General features: G+C 41.2%; 1 protein-coding gene across 6 annotated transcripts in view; it reads right to left on the bottom strand.

Annotated features, from left to right (window-relative positions):
* OTUD7B (OTU deubiquitinase 7B) overlaps positions 1–9,816 on the bottom strand; it is a 55,935-nt gene extending 46,119 nt beyond the window's left edge. The window contains exon 1 of one of the 6 annotated variants that reach the window (XM_036273728.1): positions 9,691–9,816. Coding sequence is in view for 3 of the 6 variants with exons in the window: in XM_036273738.1 (XP_036129631.1) it covers positions 9,691–9,727 (37 nt within the window). In the remaining 3 variants the exon portion in view is untranslated. The remainder of the gene's footprint in view (positions 1–9,690) is intronic. The other 5 variants (XM_036273730.1, XM_036273739.1, XM_036273738.1 and 2 more) reach the window with 5 other exon arrangements.
* Positions 9,817–15,771: the final 5,955 nt, after the last annotated feature.

Genomic DNA, 15,771 nt, shown 5'->3' with positions numbered 1-15,771 from the left:
TTAGTATGCGGCCTGGATACAACTTTGATATAGTTAAGGTACAAGGTTTATAAAGACTTGTAAGCCAGATTTTGAAGGATGAGAGGAAACAGAACCTCTTTATCCCCTTTTTCCTTTCCTGTTCTTCAATCCTATACTGTATCTGCTAACTCCTGCTATCTACTCTGTTTCTTTGCTCCTTTCCCTGACCTCTGCATTCCCCTATCCCTTATCCTAAGAACTGTGTGGGAAACTACAAGGTAAGATTCTGGTGCCAGGAGCTGGGCTCTTGCCCTCTTCCCTATTAAGTCTCCAAATAAAATCAAGGGCCACAGGTAGTTTTCTCTTCTGTGGTTTTTGCCACCACCATATCTCCCTTATCAAGACTAGACAAGAGACATGGGGGTAGCAGGAAAAGGTGTGGGGAATCATTTACTCAAAGGAGCTGTAAGCTTATTAAAGCCCACTCAATCCATTCTAGGTTGCTATTTATTGACAGCAAGTTTTCATCTCAGGCTTATTTCCCAGAGCCTACCTTGGCCTACAACCCTCACACAAGCCTCTGAATTCTTCCCAAATATATTAAATGTGCGCTAAAAATAAAAATATTTTATAAAAAATTTGAGCTACACATAACTACAAAAGAAGGTCAGTTGCAAATTAAATTTTAGAAATGCATTTTAGAATCACAAATGGACTTGGGATTATCCACTTCATCATCTGTTTTTTGTTTTTAATCCTCACCGGAGGACATTTTTTTGCACTTATCTTCAGATAGAGTGGGAAGGAGAGAGGGGGACGGAGGGAGGGAGGGAGAGGAAGGGAGGGAGAGAGAGAGAGAGAGAGAGAGAGAGAGAGAAACATCGAGTGGTTGCCACCCACACGACCCCAACCAGGACCGGGGACAAACTGCAGTCAAGGTATGTGCCCTTGTGGGAACCGAACCCCAGGACTCTCTTGTCTGCAGGCTGATGCTCTAACCGCTGAGCAAAACCAGCCAGGGTAGGATTATCCACCTCAAAAAGGTTCATAATGTTCTTCAGAACCCCAAAAGAAATCAAGGCCTGAAGTATCGAGATTAGCTATACAAAACTGCTGATATTCAACTGATTTTACCTACAAAATTGCATTTTATATAGTTCAACTTAATATTTAATGTCTTCTTGGTGGGGGAGGGAAGAACTTCTGTGAGGCCAAGATGATGTTATTTTGGGACTACATGGTCCAGAATTAATAGCTTCAAAATATTCTGCTGAGTTACAATCTGGCCTTGTTAATAAAAAAGGTGTCATTAAAAATATATGTACATAGTATACATGTACATATGTGTATATTAGGCTTTCTTCTTTAGGGGCCAAAGAATTCCTGGTTTTCAGCAGTGTTCATTAAGTAAACAGATAGGCTGCTTTTTTTCAACACCAATATCCCATCTCCAGTGAAGGTGTCAAGACCTTGATGACAATAGCAGAATTTGATAGCTAGTGAAATGAGTCTGGCCAGAGGAGCACGCTGCCTCAAAGGCCATCAGGAGCAACTCCCAGGAGTTTGCTCACTGGGATGAGATCAGTGATCAATTCCCATTTTTCTCAGGGAATGTTTGCTCTCATCTCCTATAGCAAGTTACTCTTAACTGCTCTCACTATTTATGTACAGTTTTATATAATTTTCAGGCTGAAAGTTTCTTTTTAAGCTTTTATTTTTCATGGGGGTCACTATAATACTCATAATTAAACTAACAGTTCACCATCACAACGGACTGTCTTTATTTTCTTATTCATTAATTAACCATTTAGTGGCTAATGGGTACTAAATGCCTACTATGTGTAAATTATTGTGACAAGCTCCACAAGAGATACAAAGATAAAAAAGACCACTTATCTGCTTTCCAGGACTTACAGTGTAGAAGAGGCATGAGAAGGGCACAAATGAACTAAAATACAAGAATATACAACTACCACCAGACAAGTACCAATGAAATGAAAGGATAATTCAGAAGTGGAAAAGATCATATCCTGTTCAAGAAAAAAAAAATCAGAAAAGTTTTCATGAAAGATATGATTTAAACTGGGACTCTGATGGGTAGGATTTTTTTAACAGGGCAAGTGGGGAGGGCAATGGAGGAAAGAGACTTAAAGACTGGGTGATTAAATGAACTAGATCTACATGTGGACACATCTGAAACAAACAATGTAGGGAGAAAAAGATGCAAAACGATACAAACACTATGATTCTATTTATGTAAGATTTAAAAACAAAGCTATATATTGTTTGTGTATATATAATATGTTAAATTAAAAAGAAAGGTATATCCCTGGCTGGTTTTGCTCAGCGGTTAGAGCGTCGGCCTGCGGTCTGGAGAGACCCGGGTTTGGTTCCTGCTAAGGGCATGTACCTCGGTTGCAGTTTGTCCCTCGCCCGGGTTGGGTCGTGCGGGTGGCAGCCACTCGATGTGTCCCTTTCACGTCGATGTTTCTCTCTCTCTCTCTCTTCCTCTCCCTCCCTCCCGCTCTATCTGAACAAAAAATGGAAAAATGTCCTCAGGTGAGGATTAAATTTAAAAAAAGGTATATAACATGAAATGGAATGATACATACCAAACCAGGCCAGTAGTCATTTCCTGACAAAGAGGAAGGGGGAAAGGATGCAGAGCTGGGCTTTAGCTATATCTACCATTTTATATCTTAAAGTGAGAAAGACATTTAAAACAACTAGGACAAAATGTTAATATCCATTAAATTTGGGTTGTTGGTTCAAAATTGTGTTAGGGGTTTTTCCCTGAACTTTTCTAAATAGTATTTAAAATAAATCACCCAAAATTTTTAAATTAAGAAAGGGCCAGGTGACTGGAGCAGAGGAATCATTAACATAAAAATAATAGTCAGGAGCAGGATGAGTCTCTTAAACTTTAAGGGAATACTTGATTAGTTCCGTTTTAGCCTGAAGAGAACCCTTCATCTCCCTCCCGCTGTGTGCACAGAAGGCACCTAGAACAGAGTGGGCTGGGGCTGACAAATACGGACAGGAACAAGTTGTCACTGCCATCCTAAATCAGATATCTGAGGGAAGTAAGACCCATTTTTCCACATAACATAAATGTCGGTATAACCAAGTCATCTCTCCAAAATAAAGCCAAAGAAACTTCCAGTTACACAGGAATTCAGATAAAGACTCACTGTGAGTATTCTGTGCCTCCTATCTCTACTCTCCTCCCCACCCCCAAACACTCACAAACAAAAACAAAATGTACCCTTGCCCACTTGAGAAAGAATTAAGAACTGGCAGCTCTGCTAAAGTGGACAGTTTCCAAACCAAGGCCCTTCTCTGAAGATGTTGACAGAGCCAGAGAAAGAGTAAAGAAATCACAAGTCAGTTAAGTTTTAAGAAAAACTTATCAATGGAAGGTATCCATCCTTCCACATCCCCTGTGTCCCAACTTTCCCCAGGGGAAATCTAAGAACCTCTAAGATGTCTTCTATCCTGTTCTTAGGCTCTTCTCCAGCAAAAATCACTAAAAACACAAAATCCAAACTTGTTTAGCATCTTAAACCCAAACAGTTTTCCTCACAAAAATCCAAAGAAATTAAAAATAAAAAGATTTAGAAGCCAAATATAATGTCATATCTTGGGGGGGGGGGGTTGTGGGGTTTTTTTTTTTTAGATAAATATATTTTTTGTCAGTGCCTAATTTCTTTTACCTAAGTTTCATTGGCACAACTTAAAACTAAGTTTAAAAGAAAATAGTTTGAAGGGAACTTATCAGGAAAGATAAATACATCTGCACACTCAATAAAACAAATACCTTGACATTCTTCTACATCTAAATCATTATAGCTAAATAATGCTAACATCCTCTTCACTCCACTCCAGGGCACCCAACTGCCAAGGTCAAAAGTCCCTATTTCCCTGAGGTACTCAGACCTGGGAAAATACCGCTGCTCACTTTGGACCGGTAAAAAGGACAATGGAATGGAACGACAGAAATCCCTCTGTCTTCTGGCACAATACGGTGTGGGAGAATGTAAAGAGCACTAAAATGGGACTTGTGAGGGACTTATAGAGGTGACCTAACATTTATTAATCACCTAGCGCATTACAGGCACTGAAGACTGAATTCCAGACCAAGCTAACACAAAACTACTTCCATGATCCGGAATAAATAAATCTCAGGCATTTGAAAGTGAACAAGGGAGACTAAGAAAGCATAATAGCCCCTCTAGTTCTTTGATTCTATAAACATGATCAGTCAACAAATGTGTTACTGTTAAGCATAATAAAGTTATTTTAAAAGCCTTCATTTTGTGCCTGGCCGGTGTGTATCGAGCGTTGTCCCATGGACTGAGAGGTCCCGGTTCGATTCCTGGCCAGGCACATGCCCGGGTTGTGGGCTCAATCCCTGATGGGGGTGTGCAGGAGGCAGCCAATCGATGTTTCTCTCTCTTTCTCTTTCTCTCTCTCTCACTTCCTCTCTCTCTCTCAAAAAAATCAGTAAAACCATTTTTTTAAAACCGCCCTTTTGTTCCTCTCCAATCCACCCTACACACTACTGACAAAATAATCTTTTTCAAACGTGAAATTTACTTTATCACCCAATGTGGTTCATCATTCACTTCAACATGAGATAAAACTGTCCATAATCAGCCTTACCTACTCCACAGCCTCATGCCTCCCCTCCAACCCTGTCCTCCAGCCGTAAGAATTAATTAAAGTTACCTGAAGAAGTCTTGCTGTTTCTTCCTTTAAGCTTTTGTTCATGCTGTTTTCTCAGCCTGTAGTGTACTTTACCCTGTCATCTGTAGGGTATATCCTTAACTCATCTTGCAAGACTCAGCTCAAATGTCATCTCTTCTGGAAGGCACTTTCAAACTTCTGCATGCCCAAGGCAGAATTGACCTTTAGGCCCCCCACTCTCCCCACTACATACTTTTGTGCAGCATCTATAACCCTTCATTCCATCTAGATATTTGCATATCTGTCTCCTCCCACTAGAACCATAAGCTCCTTGTAGGTAGAGACCTTGCCTGACTCATCTGTTTCCTCAATGCCTAAAACAGTATTTATAAGATGATACTCATTCAAGGGATATTTGACAGAGTAGGGAGTAGAAGTATAGAACACAGGAAGGGAGAACGAAGAATCAATTAGGATGGCCTGAAGAGTAGAGAATAGTGTTTATCAGTACCACCAACTTTGGCCTTCTGTTCTTTCCCTAATTCTAGTCTTCAGAGACCTTCTTCATCCTCTTGGCTATTGCTATCATATCTATGCCGAAGAACTGCAAAACCACATTTGCAACGTAGTAATCCCCACCTCTACCCCAGCTGTAGGCTCATTTCTAACAACTGGAACACTTTCACTTGGACGTTTCATTGCCACTTTAAAGCCAACACATCTCAAATTGAACTCAAAATATTCGCCGCCCCCCCGCCCCCCAAATATGACAAAACCTTCCTAACTTCATTTCAGGCAATGTCTCAGAAACCCAGACTTAAAATGGCACAGTCATACTTGATTGATCACTCTCCTTCATCTTCCATATCCAGTCCTCATGATTTCAATTTTTCTTTCACAATCTCTTTTTCACTACTCTCCTTAGCCCACTCTGTCCACACAAGTCTAATGAATCACCTCACACATGCCAGGTGCCAATCTCCCTTCCCTCCAAGCCAACCTTGTTCCCTACTATCATCCTATTACTATCCCAATCAATTTTTTTCAGTGGTTCACAATCTTCTATCATTTAAAATCTAAAATTATAAGCCTGGTTTTCAAGACCTCTTGTAAACATAGCTCCAAACCATCCTAACCACCTTTGTTTCACTACTATTCATTGCTCCTCAGTCTTACACTGCCCCAAGAACACCCTGAATACATTCCTATTCCAGGCTTTTACTTCAGCCCTCTCAGCTTCAAAATGAAATAATTTTTGTTATTCTCTTTATCCCTTGTACCTAATACTATTTTATTTTTTAAGATCTGGAATCAGTCACAATTCCTCTGTGACATCACTTATAACTACCTGAGGACCATACTCTAAAAATACCTAAGGTATGTATGAAGTGTGTGCTATGCAGTGGATAGTATACTTTCACATTTTAAAATTGTATTTGTGTGGCATAATAGAGACTCAATAGTTATTCCTTCCTTCCTATTCTCTGAATTCCTAACTGGACTGTAAATTCTTCAATGGATACAAAACTGTCATTTTATCTAATCCTCCATAGCACCTAGCATAGAACTAAACTCAGAGCACGTCATTAAAAATAATAGTTTAGTAATTTCTCCCATCCAAAATTATTTCTTTGAGGAAATAAAGGGGTAAAACATAGTCCTAAAAAACACAGTTGAAAATAATCCTGAACTATACTGTATAAATTAAGATTCCTGAATTTCTACCTCTGATGTCCAGCTCAGAGATACTAGTCTTCTGACTCAAGAGGTAAATAATAATCCTGTGCTCATGACATCATAAGCACATAGTTTGGTAATGATGATGAGAAGGGGGAGGGGGGCAGGTAGGAATGAAGGAAAGCAAGTCTATTGAAAGAACAGCTGTGTGACTTTTTTTGTTTGTTTATTTTTAAATGTTAACAATTCTTATTCCTTTTTTTTTTTTTAATTGGCCATATTGTCAAACAAGTTTACTTCAGGAGAAAAAAATCTGACAGATATTCAGTGAAGCTGACATCTGGAAGAGCCTCTACAAAGCACAAGTCTTTTGAAAAAGCCACCTTAATCTTCAACAGTGCAACATATCACAATAAGATTCCTCCAAATACTGTGAGTGGAGACACATTTTGGCTGCAACATAGGCATCATCTACCAATCGCTCTTAAGCATAAGGCAGACAGCCAGAGAGGCCACACTGGACCCACACAGACTTTGAAAAGAAGTTGTTCTTAACATATGTAGCCTAGTCTTGATTACCCAAAAATGGATTATTCATTTCGTGGATTTCTGAGGCAAAAGCTTTAATCCAAGACTGACTGTTCTTCACCATCAGTATATTCTCTTCACCATCAGGTAATATAAGCTTAGAATTGCACATTCATTTCAATATTGGTATGATCCCAAAACACGAAAATAAATCTGGCTAAAAAATAATGCATTTTAAACTAAGAAATTTCTTTATTAAGTTCTGAATTACCTATACCAGTGCTCCCTACAATAGCAGAGAAAAGTAAATGTACTTCAAACATGATACTAACCTTACCATAAGCTCATAAGGAGAATCCAGCCCTAGTCTTGAGACTTCCCCACAGATGGGTACAATGTTAGACAGGCACAAACAGAGCTCAGCATAGTGACTAAGGTGTGTTAATACAAAAACTTCTACAAGGGATTTTATGTCTCCTGGCTGATGCTTTTAAGCCAGGATGGTCCAGAAGAGAAGCAGAGGGGTCACAATGTACTGGTGCCTGCCTGATTCCTTGTCCCTGAGTTCCTGGACCAGAAGGCTCAATACTCTTTATTAAATCCATCCTTTGTTCAAGAACCTACAATGACTCTATTGACCCTTCCATCAACACACAACAGAGTCCAGCCATTGAGTCCTCTCCACCCTCTTGCTTGCTCTACCCATAACTTGACCAACCCACATTCTCTCCAGTCACTCTCGTTTATTCCCCCTGACAAACACAACTTAGTCATTCATACCACCAGTGCACACTGTACATTCTATACTTTCTGCCTGGAAGATCTTTTCTTTTACTCCTAACATTTATTTGAATGCTCACACTATTTTATAGATAAGGATGGAGAGGTAAATTGTCCCAATGTCACATAGCATAAACCATAACCAAGATCTGAACCAAGTTTCAACTAACTCTATAGCCCCTGCCTCTTTATTACTCTAATCCATTTCAGATTTTACTGATTCAGAAATAGTCCCTAATTCATCCAATTCTTTTTTTTTTTTTTTTTTAATCCTCACCCGAGGACATTTTTCCATTTTTTGTTCAGGTAGAGTGGGAGGGAGAGAGAGGAACAGAGAGAGAGAGAGAGAGAGAGAGAGAGAGAAACATCGATGTGAAAGGAACACATCGAGTGGCTGCCACCCGCACAACCAACCAGGGTCGGGGACAAACTGCAACTGAGGTACGCGCCCTTAGCGGGAACCGAACCCAGGTCTCTCAGGACCGCAGGCCGACGCTCCAACTGCTGAGCCAAACGGGCCAGGGCTAATTCATCCAATTCTTACTTTGTTACTTCAAGTTTTCTAGACTTGATATACTGTAATTATAGCACATAAAATTGGATTTCCATGTTTCCTAAATGTTAAAGTATGTAACAGTCTGTTTCCCATTTACTATATAGCACCTTCCCCAACCCCAACCCATCCCAAGGACAAAAACACCTGTCTTTATACCCTTTATATATTCCCAAAGCCTGTCACTGAAGTTTGGAAATGGCTTTATCCACCAGAGTGTTCAATCATTATTCAGCATCGACTTCTTAAAACAAAACAAAAAAACTCCCTCCTTCTATCATATTAAAAAAATCAACTGAGTTCAGGCACTCATGATAAAACTGCCCTGTATCGACATTCTAGTTACACAGATATTAATTATCTAAATGTATCAGGGGCTGTTGAGAAGATTCCATGGTCTGCCATTCCACAGCTCCCAGGTTCCCATAGGAAAGATACTGCTGAAGTCACATTTCAAAGCATTGTTTTGGGATTTTCCCCTTGATGGGATGAATGTTTACAGTAAAAAGGGGTACAATGTCCTCTGCCAGAACCCTTAGCATGTTTGACACATTTAGGAGCGCTAAAACTTTTAACATGTATTATTCAGTGCTTCCCCATAACAAATTGAGAACTAATTTTTAATACTGAGTTGTTCCATCATAATTCACTTGGTTAAACATATTGAATCTCAAAATTGCAAACAAAGCCTTCTGAAAACTGAGAATAGTGGTAGGCTACTTGGCAGCCGTGTACTTAATCCTGGGTTTATTCAACCCCTTCAAACCTTACTCCCACTGCCACGGAATGATACATGTAGTTCAACTAGGGGAAGTTGCTAAATACAGATATAAGTAGAATTTACCAGATATCATCACTAATATTGACACAAACCAACTCAAATATTGAAAGAATTATTGATCAACAGCAGACTCTGAGAGGGTGTGTTATGATTTTTAAAAATTATATTTAACCTCCAGATTAAGGAAGTAAAGATTCAGAAAAATTTCCAAGTAGTTGGTGACATAACTCAACCAAGTCCAACTAACAATTAGCATTCAGTACTGGTCAGCCTGCCTTAATACAAGTCAGCAGACAGCCCTTCCTTTGGCAAAGGTTTAGTTGTGTGTGTGTGTTTTCACAAGGGAGTCTTTGGCATTAAATGAGAGGGATAAGTCAAATCAGGCAACAACAACAAATCTATAATAGTTTGGGAACAATCTTCCCTCCATTTTTCCTTCCTGCTTGAATGCATAATGTCCAAAGTGGGTATCTGTTCAATTCTAAATTATTCATGTTAATGGACAATTATCGGCAGAAAGGTGCTGATAATCTGAAATGGAAAAAAAATTTAAATAACCTATTTCAGTTTTGGAATATCTTTTCAGCATGTTTACCTTCTCAATTATTCCTAGCATGAGCTAATATTTGTATTCATTTGCAATCCCAAAGTACATAGTAACTGGCCATTTATTCAGGGAGGTGCTCTGAGGCACACAGGGTAGCTAGTGGAAATTATAACATACCCATATTCAGACTCCAGATGAGCAACATTAACTTCATTTATTTTACAGTTTGGTTCAGTCTTCAAAATATCAATAGACTAGCACAGGAGAATGATTAGTAAACTTGAAAAGATCTGCTCAAAAACAATGAGGACAAAGAGTGTAATTGTTTGCCTATAATGTATTCATTTGTAAATTATGCAGAGCAAATGTTTAATTACAAGTCTGATTCTCCCTAGCCACCTAAGTCCCTGCAGTCTTCTCTACCCAATCAGGAATGCAATCTCATTTACTAGAAAGGAAGTTTTTTAATTTGTATAATATAGAAAATGTTTTTAAAAGATGTAGGATTAGCTACCTTTTAGGACTAGCCTTACCACCAACTCTTCCGTCTACTTTGTCCTTTCCTACCTTAGAAATAGATTCTGAAAAACAAAGGAATCCAGCCAGCCTCCTCTAAGATCTCTTAAATACACAGTATGAGAAGGTAAAGACTGAAAAATTACGTTTCTGATTTTCTAAAAAGCATTTTAAATACGTACTTATAAAAAGATAGGAAAATAAGAGTCAAAGTCCCGCTAATTCTTGCTTTTGTATTCATAACTCCCTGAAGAATGTGGAGAGAATCTCTTACGTAAAATTTCCCCAGTCAGCTTCTTTCAACTTAATATTTATAACTGCACTGTGCCCAGGGGAGCCACCTACGTTAGCCAGACTACCTAGACAGAGAGGGAGAGGGCTGGGGCGAGGGAGGGAGGGAGAGAGGGAGGGAGGGACTCGGAGCGCTGGTCCATGTGAGCCGACAAGCTAAAAATACGCGGGCCCAGTAAACAAATCCCATTCCATCCCGACCGGAGCCACACCGTTAACCTAGTAATTATGAGAAGAGGAGTGAGATCACGCAGCCCCCGGCTTACTCATCATCAGCTTCTAAAGTTTCCATCGGCTCATGGCAACTCTGCAGTTTTCTGAAGTTCACAAGCCTGCCCTAGAATCGCTTTCTCTCGCGCACACACTCAAACACACTTTTTCGCTCCCTTCCTCCATTACTGGATGCACCTCGGTTTGGCTATCGATAGGGGAGAACAAGCTCGCTGTCTTTTCATTTTACTTTTCTACTGAGACTTTACAATGAACTTTATCCCACTGCGGGTTAGTAACCTGCACTCCTTAAAACTCCACCACCCCTCCCCGAAAGTCCAGCTGACAAGAGGGGACCGTCCAAACTGCCCAGCACACTTGGGAGGCCAGGAACGGGGCGGGGGGCCAGCGACGCGGGACACAGGTGAAAGGAGTAACAGGGAAAAGGGTGGGACGAAGCAAGGAACAGTCAGGACGAGGAAGGGGTGCCGAGAGGCGCTGGCTCCGGATGAAATATAATCAGAAAAGAGAAGGGGGACAGTGGAGATCAGAGGGTCAGAATTTGGGAAACTGAAGAGGCGGGAGGGGCGGGAGCAGACGGGGGAGGGTGACAAGGCGGGGGGCTCCGTTACCCTCGCGGCTCCCGGGGCAAGGCCCTAGGCCGGGGCGGAGCGCGGGGCCCGGCCGCCTCTCCTCATTCCTCTGCTGTGACCCCGGGGTCCGGCCGGCCCCTCCCCCGACGACGATGGAGGCGGAGGCGGTGGCGGAGACTGCGACCGCGGCTGTTGCTCCACACAGGATCAGGAGCTGGAGCCAGACGGGACTGATCCGGACTAGCCTCCTCCAGTGGCTTTTTGCCTACTCCACACACGGTCGCCGCTCCGACTCCGGTGGTTGGTTCAGGATCGGTGGTTTTCGGTCGTCCGGCCGGAAACAAGCGCCAGTTTCCGGCCGGAGCGGGTTGGTGGTGACACCCAAGCCGCCCCCGGGCCTCCTCCCGCCCCGCCCCGCCCCGCCCCGCCCCTCCCCGTAGCAGCCCCGCCTTTGCGCCGCTCCCCTGGCTGGGGCCAGTTTGGCGCTGCCCTGCGCGTGACCCGGTGTTTTCCTGGCCGGTGTTACTAAAGCGGCTGGTCTGGAGACTTTTTGAACTGAGCCTGGAAGGGACCAGGATGGGCTCTTGAGACTTTGCGGTAGACTCAGTTGGCTACAGCACTTTGGGAAGAAGCCGAAAGTGGGGTAGGTCTAGAAAGGTGAGAGGGATGAAAATACTCTAGAATGAGAAGACTGAAATTCTAGTTAGAATAGAACGGGAAGACTCAATCATTCTAGGCAGACTAGAGGAATTTTAACAACGCTTCTTCCACAACAGCCTCCACCCAGTTATGCACTCTCCTTTCTTCACTCACGAAGTAAACATACCCTTCTGATTTGCATAATTATGATATCTTATTGACACATCTGCCTTAGACTGTTAGCACAATAAAAAAAAAAAGTTACATAGAACCTTTTTTGGCAATGCCTTTTAACAGCATTACAGCATAATTCAATTTAACAAATATTTAGTCTCCACTATGCACGGCACTAATTGATATTGGAGACACAAAAATGAACAAGACAATTTCAGGCATCAGGGATCTTCCACTTAAGTAAAATACATAAAACTATATTATATAAGGCAGAACTCACATATGTACTATGTGAGTTACAATAAGCTATGGCTATGAGAACATAAGCTTGCCGGGCACTTAGCAGACCTTACATATTTGTTGAATGAATAAATAAATATTAGGAGAATGTGGACTGGTTCAAATAAGAGGTGTCATTTAATAAATACCTCTTAGGACAAACACAAAATGGGGCCAGTCTCTGCTATAATCTGACCAAGAAAATCCTTCATTCAAATTCCTAACATTGTGGCTCCTGGTCTGCATATTCAAAATGTCTATTGTCTAAAGTGTGCCTGTTAGGTCTATTTAAAAACAAATATTACAGTCAACTTTCCTGTCCCCTCACTACTTTCTGAACGCCTCAGTTTCTAAACAGGTGAAACAGAGACATTTTAGAATTATCCAGCTCAAGATTAGAAAATCGACACCTGAAACAGGAAACTTCCTAGCTAGCTATATCTCTTGGGGATACCCTGGGTTTAGAATTGAAAATTTAGGCCTGGGCCTAGGGCCATACCAAGGCCAAGCAGGTCAGAGTGCCTTATACCCAGGACCAACAATACAGCTTGGCAAGCAGAGCCATTTGGCCTGAGCTTCAAACATGTGGGTACTACAATTTTTTGCTACGGCTCAGTGGCAAATTTGAGGAGAGTATGATGAGACTTGGTCATTTAAGTTGATTCTGATTGAACTCCATTGATCACACCTACCCCTTGGTAGATAAGTCTAAGGTAGGAAGACAGATTCACAGATGAGGAGCCTCAAAAATCTAAAGCTGTCTTGTTTTACAAAGGCCCTCCCAGGACTAGGTTATGCCCATCTGTTAACTATGTTCTAGTCTTAACTACCACAGACTTATTAGGGCCAAGTGTGGAGTTCAAAGGCACTCTCCACCTGCAGTACAGGGCAGACTTTTACTTTTGGCAGTAACTACAAAAAGTTTCCATATTTGAAAGCTGGGCCATGTTGCTGGTCAGACTCATTTAAGAAACCACACTTTACAGACTTGCTTGGAAATTTAGGGGCCAGGAAGTGATGGGGTTGCAGTTGCTTTGTGCCTGTTTCTTGCTCTGACCATCCATCACTCATTGTTGTTTGTGCAATTGCTCAATGGACTGCTTGTTTGGGGTCAGCCCGTCTGTGTGGGTAGCAGTGTGGTCAGCCAGGCAGGGAGCCAGGCCACCTGGGTTTTGGTCCCAGTTCAGCCATTCCCTAATTCATTAAGTGATTCCCTTCCTATTCCTCTGTGTCAGTTTGTCTGCCTAGAAACTGGGGACCTCTTCTGTAGTGATGTACAAGCCATTCAGATTGTCACTCTGCTGAATGCTCAGAAGTAGCTGTGATATAATTGTCGGCAACCAGAACACAGAGGATTTTTTTTTTTTTTTTTTTTCCCTGACAGGTAGAAGAACAGTGAGGGGAAAAAAGTAAAAGCAGTAGAGAAAATCCTACTAGGGTACTCAGGGCCACACACCCTCATCTGCCATTTGGTACAAAGTTCTCTTCCACCCAGAAGACTTGCTTTTGTTTACTCATTTTAGCAATTCTAAGGGTTGCAGCAAGAAGCTCCCTAAGCTTTCACTTCACTTTAAGCAAGAGCAGAAAAAACAGCTTTTCATTTCACAAGATAAACTAAAGGGAGAGATTATTTAAACACTGGGGCTAATGGATAGAGTAGGGGGAAATGTTCAGAAAAAGCTATTTTTTGCAGCAAACCAGGAAAAAATTGTTTGCATTTATATATTTTTGTGGTAGAAAAGAAAACCAAACCAAAATAACTTCCTTTCCACTACCACCACTATAATTTAGACCAGTGGTTCTGTGGAGTTTCAAAAATTACATACTGTATATGCCTAGGAACCTCAGATTCACTAATTCAAAATTCTCGGGACTGAGGACCATTAATTCTATATTTTTAAAATATCCACAGATTTTCTTTTCCTTTTTAAATATATATTTTTAATTTTTTTTAGAGAGAGAGAGATAGAAACATCGATGTGAGAGAGAAACATGGATCAGCTGCCTCCTACATGCTCCCTACTGGGGATGGAGCCCGCAACCCCGGCATGTGCCCTGACCAGGAATTGAACCAGGTCCTCTTAGTCTACGGGATGATGCTCAATCCACTGAACCACACTGGCCAGGCCACAGGCTTTCTTTTTTTAATTGAGGTATAATTGACACATAACATTATATTTGTTCCAGGTGTACAACAGCATAGTAATTCAATATTCGCATACACTGTGAATGATCACCACAGTTAACTCCAGTTATAAAAATTTTTATTCCTGTGATGAGAATTTGTAAGATTTACTCTCTTAGTAACTTTCAAATATGCAATACAGTATTATTTTTATTTATTTATTTATTTTTATTTATTTAGATAGAGTGGGAGAGAGAGAGAGGAAGAGAGAGAGAGAGAAACATTGATGTGAAAGGAACACATCGAGTGGCCGCCACCCACAGGACCAACCAGGGCCAGGGACAAACTGCAACCGAGGTATGTGCCCTTAGCAGGAACCGAACCTGGGTCTCTCTGGACTGCAGGCCGACGCTCTAACTGCTGAGCCAAACTGGCCAGGGCACAATACAGTATTATTAACTATAGTCTCTATGCTGTATATTACATCCCTGTGACTTCTTTATAACTTGTAAGTTTGTACCTTTTGACCCCCTTTACCCATTTCACACCCCTCACATCATCTCTGCCTCTGGAAACCACCAGTCTGTTCTCTGTACTAATGAGCTTTTTTTTGGTTTGTTTTTTATTTGTTTGTTTTGTGGGGTTTTTTTTTATCCTCACCAAAGGACTTTTTTTTCCATTTTTTATTCAAATAGAGTGGGAGGGAAAGAGAGAGAGAGAAACATCGATGTGAGAGTGACACATCGAGTGGCCGCCACCCACATAACCCCAACTAGGGCCGGGGACAAACTGCAACCAAGGTACGTGCCCTTAGTGGGAACCGAACCCAGGTCTCTCTGGACTGCAGGCCAGTGTTCTAACCGCTGAGCAAAACTGGCCAGGGCTGTGGGGTTTTTTTTTAGATTCCACATATAAGTGAGATTATATGGTATTTGTCTTTCTCTGTCTGACTTATTTCATTTAACATAAGACCCTCTAGGTCTATCCATGTTGTAACAAATGGCAGGATTCCATTCTTTTTTATGGCTGAAAAATATTTCATTGTATATCTCTTCTTTATTCATTCATCCACTTAGGTTTTTCTTTATCTTGGCTATTGTAAATAATGCTTTGGTGAACATGGGGGTACATAGGTTTTTAAATTCGGATTTTCATTTTTGTCAGGTACTCAGAAGTAGAATTGCTGGATCATATGGTAGTTACATTTTTAATTTTTTAAGGCACCTCCATACTGTTTTCCATAGTAACTGCACCAATTTCCACTTCTACCAACAGTGCATGAGGGTTCCCATTTCTCTGTGTCTTCGCCTACACTTGTTACTGTCTGTCTTTTTGGTGATAGCCATTCTAACAGGTGTGAGGTGATATCTCATTGTGGTTTTGATTAGAATTTTCCTGATGATTAGTGATTTTGAGCATCCTTTCATGTGC

This window comes from Molossus molossus, unplaced genomic scaffold, assembly GCF_014108415.1.
Source record: "Molossus molossus isolate mMolMol1 unplaced genomic scaffold, mMolMol1.p scaffold_m16_p_20, whole genome shotgun sequence".
Taxonomy (NCBI): Eukaryota; Metazoa; Chordata; class Mammalia; order Chiroptera; family Molossidae; genus Molossus; species Molossus molossus.
The sequence above is the reverse complement of the archived record's forward strand: the minus strand, read 5'-3'. Positions and strand labels throughout refer to the sequence as shown.